This window comes from Ixodes scapularis, unplaced genomic scaffold, assembly GCF_016920785.2.
Source record: "Ixodes scapularis isolate PalLabHiFi unplaced genomic scaffold, ASM1692078v2 PGA_scaffold6__148_contigs__length_123643588, whole genome shotgun sequence".
NCBI lineage: Eukaryota > Metazoa > Arthropoda > Arachnida > Ixodida > Ixodidae > Ixodes > Ixodes scapularis.
In genome coordinates, this window is record NW_024609881.1 from 3,577,927 (window position 1) to 3,588,558 (window position 10,632).

The window sequence follows — 10,632 nt, forward strand, 5'->3', positions numbered from 1 at the left end:
ACGTCATCAGTAACGATGCGGATGCCAATGACGTCGTCAGTGACGATGCGGGTGCCGATGACGTCACTGATGATATCATCAGTGACGTCACGCGTCCCATAATGCACGGCGCGATTACGCCGACGGCGACGCCGCTCAAGTCGGAAACGGGCGCCTAAGAGCTGCGCTCTAAAAACCATTGATGAATTTCAACATTGGCATCTCTTGCACAAACAATGCATGTTCGACAAACTTGCTGAAACCCTTCAAAACGTGCTTGGTTCAGTCGAGGCTACCCGAGTTATGCGTGACATTGAGTACAATGATGTTATGAACCTGAATGCTACCGTCTTCCAGAACACGAAGTCTGTATACAGTATTTGAGAAAGTCCTATCCTTATGTGGAAACGATGAGTATGTACATGAGACGTAGTCGTGGTCAAAAGGACCGGTTTGCTCCGCATGTCCCCGTTAAAGAGAAATTAAAATACCCCCTGGAAAACAAATCTGTGGGCCAGGTATTTACCGAGCCTCAAAACGAGTCCTACTTACCCGGTCTTTCGGAGGAATTTTGTGGCGTTGCCTGTCAGTAAGGCCAGTCAGTAACTGACATGAATCAAGATGCGCAATCCATCTCATGCATTGTAGCTCCAAGGTGAGCATTCACTGATCACTTTTTAAATCCCAAGTCATCAATATTACCTATAATGTTGTAATGATTTTGAACTGCAATAATAGTTCTGCGATTTACTACATCTTATATATACCTTCACGCCCTCTGTTTTATCCTTACTTTTTTTATTTCTAGGGCAAAGCATACATTCAGCCAGCAGGTACTCGATCTCCATTGATGGAATAACTGTGATGGACGAAATTCCCAAATTCGACCACGCACTGGCGGTACTATTCAGCACGTACTACGTTTTCAACATTGCGTACACAGAAGAGATTTGCACCACCATGGAGGTCATTCAAAGGTGTGAACCTATTTATTCTTCTTGGCATCATTTTTTTTTTGTTCCTTTGTCTGATCTAACATACATTTCAGCAATGGCTCTAGACGTGAGCTCCTTGTTTTAGAATGTATATTGCTTGCATGAAAACTTGTGCAGCGAGAGTTCTTATCAATGCTAGAGGCATGCTATGGTGAGATAGTGTAGAATAACAAGCAAGTCTGATCATTTTATTTCGTATTCAGTGATGGAAGTGCTGCGCCAATTGCGCCAAGGACGCAATCCTGCTACATGTAGCGCCAAATTGGCATTTTACCGAAGAATTGCGCCATGCCTGCGCCGAGATGAGATGTAGCAATAAAAAATAAAAATTGAAGTCTTATCGGAGCGCGTGGTGGTACCGCGATATTTTCCGCGCCGCAACTGTTACGCAAACCGAAACTGCGATGGCGCATTATCATCATCATAATTGAAAGGAACAACGTTTGCAACATCTGAGACCAAAGCCGCAGAGGCTAAGCGAAGAACCATCCCACTGAACAGCCTATTTATATAAAAAAAAAGGCAGAGCTTGTGGATGTTTTCAATGTTGGCCCGCCCTGTTCCCATGCGCTAGCTATCAGCGAAGTCAAAGCTAGCGCGAGCCCATTACTCTGTGCATTCCTGACTCGCGCGTGGGCTCGTGCAGTGTGGGCACCGTTAGGGCTCCATGCGCGCGCTTGTAGCTTCGGCTGCGCTCGCACCGAAGCTCAAACAAAGTATAGTTGAGTTGCACCAAACTTTGGATGTAGTGCTGGTAACGCCTCACCGTCCTGTTCGGAGCACAAAACACTGCGCGACTCGCGCGACTGCGGTGTCTGCTCCGCGGGTGTCGCTTCTCTGCAGCGCGTCGGTGCATGCCAAGGAGCGCACTCAACGGGTTAACTCGCTGTGATCCGATCGTGACTTCGCCAGCACATCGAAAATGTATCGGAATTTTTGAAGCGAATATCAGATACCGCAATATTTGAAGCTGCTGCCCGAAAGACAACTCTAATCTGAACTAAAAGATTCCACAACATTGAGGGTCGTTAGATGCTGCTGCAGATACCTTAAAAGAAGTGCAGGCTGATAAAAATAAATATCCTGTACCATCAGAACTCAGTGTGACATATTTAATTGTATTTTGTTATCTGACGAGCAGATAAACTTTATTTTAAAAAAATTTTTTTTTTTTTTTTTGTGTTTACTTTGTTGAATTTTATATATCCTGTCTTAAAAGGCGACAGGCGCTGTGTTCCAATAATAGAGATGGGCTTTATATAGCAATTTAGCATTATTTCATTTTCAAGTAATATGCCAACATATGCCGGACCCTGCTCCAAAAGGGCCACTACCTGCTCCAAAACAACATTTTGCCTGCTACAAGGCCTGCTCCAAAAGGTCAAATGGCAGTTCCATCACTGCGTATTCCCTGTCCTTCGCTGAGGGGCGCAAACCCCCGCGGTTGTCGCCGCGTGGTAAGTCAACCTTCACCTGCTCGTGGTGCGCCCTGCCAGCTTCATTGCTGCAACGGAGGCTCTGGCAAACCCCCCCCCCCCCCCCCCCTGGGGTGTGGAACCCTAGCAATGGGGTTCCTCATGTGGACGGGGGGGCCAAGGAGGGCCTAGCCAACCCTAGCTTTCCCCGCTGGAGGACGGAGCCCCTGAGGCGGGGAATGCGGCGTGTAACGATCATGGCGTGAGACGTGGGGACGGCGTGAGGCCGCATGACGTGAAACGCGTGCATGTGAAAACATGTGGGGCGTATGACGTGGAGCGCAACACGTGAGATCGTGACGCGGGACGTGGCGTCGCGTGAAGATCCGGTCGGGGCATCCCTATAAGGGGAAGGTTGACATAAAGGTGGTGCCTCGAATCTCTCCAAGGTGGGAGGCGCCCCCACATGATGGCGGAGGTGGTCTCCCGGGGAGCCAAGAGATATAAAACTGACCACTGCGACGGGGCAGTTTGGTTCATGGTTGCCAAACAGTGACCGTCGGACCCGCTGTGAGGCACGCTCGTGTCTTAGTAGCGGAGCTGGACAGTGAGTCGAGCATGTGGGTACTTTAAGTACCGGTTGGTTTTCCCGGGCCGTTCCACTGGCTGTTCCGATAGTTGGTTTCATTTATCCCCACTCAATTCCAATTGGCTTTTTCCGGAAAATTTCCACTTGATCGCACGATCCAATTCATTTTTATTACAGTTGGTGTAAGCCTGCAGTGCTAACGCGGGAACGGGCAGGGGACCAGTTATTTTTCAATCTTTTACAAAGAGCCCCGACTTCAAAAGTTGTCCTTCGCTGACTCAAATATATTTGGTACTGTGCGAATACACGCTACCAAACGATATTTTTGATGTGTGGTACTTTTCGTTGAAAATTAAACATAATTATGTCTCATAGCATTGTCTCCGTTATAACTTAGGATCCGCTAAATACTTTAAGCTGCCTCACGACGCCGCCGGCGACTAGTCTTTGTTCAAAAGACTTAGAAGGTTTATTCAAAATAACAAGGTTTTTAGTTCCATTTTTAATTTCTACAAAACAAAAAAGATAAATCAGTTCCAAGGGCTGCTGTTGCAGCTTCAGATCCAGTAGAGATATATTTTCTGAACTTTAGCATATTCAATATACCGAAGATGTGGAGGTCTTGTTAGAAGAGGTTCAATTGAATATGGTTCTTACATAATAACAGCAGTGTGTCCATTCCAGGGTGGGCAAGTTACTTAACATAAAGACAACTAATTTCAGAGCAATTTATTAGTGCAGAACGAGAAAAAAAAGAAAAGATCGAGGTACACCTAAGCACTTCTTATGAGTTGTGAATGCGAAAGCATGTACATTATTATTATAATGCAATTAAATGCGAAGGTGCATGCGAGTAGGACAAGCATGACGGGAATAACCCCTCGAGCAGGGGAACAAGAAGTTGTTGTTGGCGTGCTGTTGGCGTTGTTGGCGTGCTGACGGACACCCAGCGCCATTAGGTGGCCGGTCGTTGAAACTGACGCGCAGCGTCAATTTCAACGGCCGGACATGGCGCGGCGTGTCCGGCGAATGGAAGCCGGTGTAAAAGGTGCCGTGGCTAACCGGCGAATGGGAGCTGGCTTGACTTGGAGAAGGATTTAAGAGCCGTTTGGCGTGGTTTCAAAGCTGATGACGTCGGCTCGCTCCATGAGACAGTTAAGGCTTTCGCATTAAAAGCAGTAATCTATTTAACCGTTCTAAATGTGATACAGTGGCTTGCCACTAAGTTACAACTGCCAGTGCCAACTGCCGATGACATCGAAGCGGCCCATAGACTGGGCCTCCGTGAAGGAAAAATCCCGCCTATCATCCTTAGGTTTAAGGACCGCGCTGTAAGAGACCTCTGGATTACTAAACGTGTGGTATTTAGGCAGGAGGGCATTTTCGTTAACGAGGACCTCACCAAGCCTCTTAGACAACTGTTTTGGAGCGCTAAGCTCCAAAACAAAGGAGAAACATTATAAATATGTCTGGTGCACAAACGGAAAATCTTTTGTCCGTCATAGCGAGCAGAAGCCCGCTATTCGTATCAATAACGATCAAGTTCTGTTGAAAATTCTTTAAAAATGTCTGCTACCTTGCAATCATTCCTAGAATGGGATGCCCACCTTAAAAATGAGCTAGGTGTCTCTACTAAAGGTAAAATGAAACTTTATTTACTTCATATTAATATAGGAAGCATACAAAAAAATTGGGATCATTTACTAGTTGACCTAAACGATCGAGTTGATTGTATCGATGTTTTAGTTTTAACTGAAATAAATGTTGACAAAAAAACTAGCACTTTGTTTACGTTAAAAGATTTTCATTGTTTTTCATTGTGTAGAAAGGGGCAACGGGGCGATAAAATTGTGTTTATTAAGTCTGGCTGGTTTTCCGAGAAAGTAATAACATCTTGTAGTCATGCTGAAGTGTTGGTCATTACAATCTCTAATCAGTTTACGTATTTTACTACCTGCTCTGTTTACAGGCCACTTAGTTCTAATCTTCCGTTATTTTTCGATGAAATGACGCAGCTTTTGAATGCGTTTGACAATAGACAACTGACACTTGCGGGTGACTTCAATATTGATGTACTGGATACGTCCAAATACGGAATCGCGGATTACCTTAACTTGTTATCGAGTTTTGGACTAGAAAACGTGATATCAAACTTCACAAGAGAAGAGCGTCTCGGAAACCGAATTACGAGCACATGTATCGATCATATTATTGTCAGGCTAAGCGAACTAAGATTCTTTTCCGGTGTAATTAAACAAAAAGAGGCCGACCACTATTTTGTAGCGCTTGTTGTGTATGGGGACGTCCTGAACAGCAAGCCTGATAGTCTCTGCAAGCTGATTATTGATAACAAAAAAGTAGATAAATTAATTAATGAATATGACTGGGATAGTTTACTCATTTTAGATCATATTGCAGCCTACCAAAGAATGACCGAATGGTTTGCGAATATTTACTGTACATGTGAAAGGAAAATTAAGCTTAAACAATGAAAATGTGAGAATGTATGGATCACTTCAGAAATAATGGAGCTGTGCAGTGAAAAGGACAAACTGTGGCACAGATGTAAAACCAACCCTGGAAATATCACATTGAAAGAAGAATTTAGAAGTCTCCGTAATAGGGTAACTGCAAAAAATAAGATTAGCAAAGAAAAGACATTACGTTGCCCGTTTGCAGACTCATCAGAGTAACCCGAGAAAAACTTGGGATGTTGTTCACGAGTTAATAGGGGGTAAAGACAAAGAAAATACTGATCAAACGGTGTTAACAGCTTTTGGAGACTCCGATGTAGAGTCCTTGTGCAATAAGTTCAATTCCTCGTTCATACAAGGTGCAACAGATTTGCAATACCAGGGTCATGGCTCTTCTACCGTTTTCACCACATGCGAAGAAAGGTGTCGAAATTCCGCCTACTTGCCACAGATGTTAGAAGAAGACTTAAAAATAGTTATCAAAAGTATGTCGGTGGCCAAACCACCTGGGCATGATAGAATTCGTTTAAGGGACCATTGTAGTTAATTTCGAAAAACTAAAACATCTCTTATTAAAAATAGTGAATTCATCTTTTTCTGAGGGAAAGATTCCGAATGGTCTTAAAATTGCTGTGGTGAGGTTTTAAGAACGGAAGTAGAAAAGAGATGATAAACTATAGACCCATTTCTATTTTGCCCGTACTATCGCTAATTATGGAAAAGTTTGTATTTGGTCCATTACCTCCTTTTGTGATAAGCATTTTTTACTATGTCACTCACAGTACGGGTTTCGACAAAATAGAGGAACAATTACATTGCTGGAAGATTTGTCCGACCACATTCATGATAATATTGATAGAAATAATTTTTTTCCTTTCTTTATTTCTAGACTTAATAAAAGCGTTCGATTCAATTGATCACAGGTTACTGATAGACAAACTTGAGCACCTGGGCTTTAGAGGCACATATATAAAAGTTTTAACCAGCTACCTTCCAGAACGGGGTCAATTAGTAAAGATTGGTGATTTTAGAAGTAATTTACTGATAATTCCTTCTGGTGCCCCCCAATGATCTATTTTGGGTCCCTTTCTTTTTAACATCTGTGTGAATGAAATACGTAAATTGAACTTTTTTCACGCGTTTTTCAATACACCGATGACACAGCTCTTGTTCTCGCGGAAGACAATGAATCGGAATCTCTGTCGTCCCTTCAAGCCGATATCTACGAGCTAATGGCATGGTTCAAAAACAATCGTATCTGCGTTAACATAGATAAAACGTAATCCTCATAAAACAATAACATTTAATATACCGTTGGTTCTACATCGATCTAACTGCGAGATATGCAATTGTATGCCGCTTGAATATGTATCTTCAATAAAATATCTGGGTGCTTTTTTTTTTTTTTTTTTGGGAGGGGGGGGGGGGGATGAACATCTTTCTTGGAATAGTCCCATTGAGTATCTTGCGAAACGACTTCGCGCAGTATTTGCATTTTTATACCGTTTGCGAGTTGTAACCAACCTGACTTTGAGAATGAGTGTTTTTCAAGCTCTGGGAGAGTCGGGGCTTCGGTATGATGTCACACTTTATGGTTCTTGTTCGAACTCTAGAAAAAGTAAATTAGATATTATTTTGCATAACATTTGTAGAAATTTAGCACATGGAACCAAATTGGATGAATTAAGAACAGAGTCAAAAATGCGTTCGCTACATCTTTTGCCAACTGAAAGACTATATATCTATGAAATACTAGTTAAGAATTATTTTAATAGTACGTTTAAGAAACCTGTAAGAAAAGAAAATGTTTTGAGAAAAATAGAGCGGTTCGCCTTCCCTAGGGTATACACAAATTACGGATAGCGGGGGTTCGGTCTTTTTACGTTCCTCATTACTTTAATTTGTTGCTAATGAACTTTTACATCTACAGTCGTTGAAAGTGATAAAAAAAGAGCTTAAAAATTGGTGCTGTAACTACTATTTTTAAATTGTTGTACGAGTCAAGAGTATTTTGTTTTTCTGTTTATTTTGTGCATCGCATTATTTGACGTTAGTGGTTTTTCTGCTGGTTGCCAGATCACGCCTACAAGCACTCACGAGCTTTTGTGGACCTCTTTGGAATGATGTATATTTCTTCGTGCAATAAAGACATTATTATTATTATTATTATTATTATTATTATTATTATTATTATTATTATTATTATTATTATTATTATTATTCAGAGTGTCGCTGCACTCAAGCGGAACGTCAGGTGGTGCGCTCTCGGTGCTCGATTGGCTAGATGGCTGATCGACTGCAAGTACGGCCCTTCTTGAGGTCAAACATTCGCGGACGCGTAGGCCTCCGTGCCTACAGTGGCGCAGTCCGCTCGGACACTTGGACATTTCGTAGCCAAGCGGCCAAGCGGTGCTTTGAAATCACCGCCGCCGCTACCGCGACGCCAGGGTCAATCCAAGAAGCAAAGGAAAGTTGAAGCTCTCCAGACGATGTATTTTTCATTACATGCGCAATAAAAAACGAAATGTAAAACTATCTCACAGTATGTAGGATTAGTCTTGGCAACATAAGAAAAATATACGCCCACAACTTTTCTCATTTAGACCAATTATTGACACAACTGGCCCTGTACCGTTTTCGTTGACGGTAACCGCCACATCAGATTATGGTTTTGTTCCGGTTCGGGTTCAATATTAGGCATTCGATTTCAACTTTGTTCCGGTTCGGTCAAAAATGACGGTTTTGGTTCGGTTTGGCGTTCGGTTACACACCCTAATTTTTTTCATACTGAGGAGAAACGTTGCAATTTTCGGGTGAGTTTCCTCGTGTGTATGTCAATGAGAGAAGTCTACTTCACACTATTCCTAACTTGTATGAATTTGTTAAATCATTATTATAAATAACCTATATCTTCCCTTCGCCCTCACCACGAACCGGGTCCTCCATCATCTCCGCCGATCCACAAGGGCGCCGCGAAACATGAAAGGTTGACAACCACTGCGCTGAAACATCGTGAGTGCCTCCCCGCCCCGACCGGATGACGTGAGCGGTCCCCGACTGGCTAGACCTCGACCCCCCATGCCGGCATTTTGCCGTGGGAATGGAAAAGGAAAAACACCCCTAGAACTCCACAGTAACCCTGAGACGTAGGAACAATAAAAAAATATATTAATAAAATAAAAAAATTAAACGGACTAAACAACAAATTCGTTGTTCTGTCCGTTTTTTTATCTTTTTTTTATTGTTTCTGCGTCTCAGGGTTACAATGGATATCATTCACCAGCTCACCTGCGTTTTTTTTTTTTTTTTAATTTCACCCCTAGAACGCTTAGAAACACGAGCAACAGGAAGCGAACGAGACGAAGAGACCGATTCAACTCCGCCAGGAACAAAAACGGACGCGAATATAGCCCTCTTGTATCAAATTATTTCTTTAAATCGATTTACAGTCAACAAAACCGTTCATACCGTTCTAATGGATCGCCAGTCGCCAAGATGATGTTCGATAACATATTTTTTTCAATCCGGTGTCCGACGAAAATAGCAATGAGCCAAAAGAAAGACTTACCACGAGCGTGTGACCGGCTCTTCGTACGAAATTGAAAGAACTTTCGACGATATGCGAGGAACGAGGATTCCGAAACTATGCAGACATTTGTTCGCGCCAGGTGTCGCAGGGGGAGAGTCGGAGAGTCGGTGTCGAGTGAGGAGGGAATAGATATGATAGATAGCGGTGGCGGCGGAGGGCGTGGGAAGGGGGGGAGGGGGGGGCAGCGGTGACTTGCCGTCTGAGCGAGCGAAGTAAGAAAAAGAGCGACCGACGAGCAAAAGCAAAAAAATACAAAAAGTGGCAAGAGGCGATGGCCTTGACTGTAGTTACTAGAGGAGTCAGGAAACTCGCTTCCCCGGCGACATGGCCTCCGAGATCCCGAAGCGCGGGCGTTCGCGCGCTTACTTCGGGGATCTCGGAGGCATTGTTGCCGCACTGCTACTTCGGTTTTTCTTAGGGTGACCTCCCGTCCCGCGACTCGCGGGACTGTCCCGCATTGAGGGCTCGTGTCCCGCGTCCCGCAAGAAATACCAAAATCTTTAAAATGTCCCGCATTTCACATTGTCGTAGCATTCGGCTACGCAAATTATGGCGCTTCCGAAGCACGGGCCACGGGGGTAGCACTGAGGTTACTGGTAAACGTGTGAATCTCGGTGGTATGCCATTTTCTATTCAAGCACTGCTGGAAGCGACTGTCGTTCTTGCAGGAGTGTGACGCGTATGTGCTGTTGTGCCTCTACCTTTGATGGCGAAATATCGCGAGCAAACATTTCTCGCCAAAAGGTGAAAAATAAACTGTTGTAATTATTTGCAAATCATACTCTGTCATGCCAAAGGGTTGTTATGGAAAGTTTTTTAGTGAAGACGGTCGCACAAGCCAAAAAAAAACTGCAACTCACAAGGGTCGTAAAAACAACAACATAAGGTTCTAATTTTGTGCAAGGGTGTATAAGAGTAAGTATCGACAGGAAACAATAAGTCGAGAAAGATTTACTGTTTCTTATTTCCCTTTCGTGCAGTGGGGTCTGCTGTAGTCGATTTATGTTTTCAACTTAGGCTTTCATAATAAAATATTTATCATTACAATTACAAAAAAATATATCACTGTGAGTGAAAATTATTCCAGCTTACTTGCCGCCACAGAATTTTCAGGTGTGTAATATGCTTTCGGAGTGCACAGAATATCGGGGTGTGCGTGATGTTGAATTTTTTATACTTTTTTCTTGAGTCATGAAAATACCGTACTCTTACCCCATTCCCTCACGCAGCAATTTCAAACTACCCACAATGCTCACGCGAAACGTGACATCACGCGTGGAATGAAAGTGATTAAAACATGACATGTAATGCAAATTAAATGATTTCACTTCTTAAAGAAAATTCCTTTGCCTAAAAAAATTAGAATCTTAGGTGGGATCCGAACCCACGATCCTTCGGTTGCGAGTCAGACATGCTCCTGACTAGGCCACACGAGGTACGCTTGCACGGCTAATGAGAAGGCGATGCGAACGAGGCCCGTTAACGCTATCACGTTCCACTTTAAGCGTCCTCCAAGATTTTTTTTGTTGTTTAGTAATACGAAGTAGTATTTCATGTTCTACTCGACATGGCAGGTACTTAATTGGACACT

General features: G+C 43.3%; 1 protein-coding gene across 1 annotated transcript in view; it reads right to left on the bottom strand.

Moving 5' to 3' along the window:
• Positions 1–9,367, bottom strand: part of LOC115308652 (myelin transcription factor 1-like protein) — a 32,239-nt gene extending 22,872 nt beyond the window's left edge. Inside the window, exons 1-2 of the mRNA XM_042294541.1 lie at positions 9,350–9,367; positions 9,021–9,240 (exon numbers count right to left, since the gene is read on the bottom strand). Of these exons, the coding sequence (XP_042150475.1) occupies positions 9,021–9,240; positions 9,350–9,367 (238 nt within the window). The remainder of the gene's footprint in view (positions 1–9,020; positions 9,241–9,349) is intronic.
• Between the last annotated feature and the right edge of the window lie 1,265 nt (positions 9,368–10,632).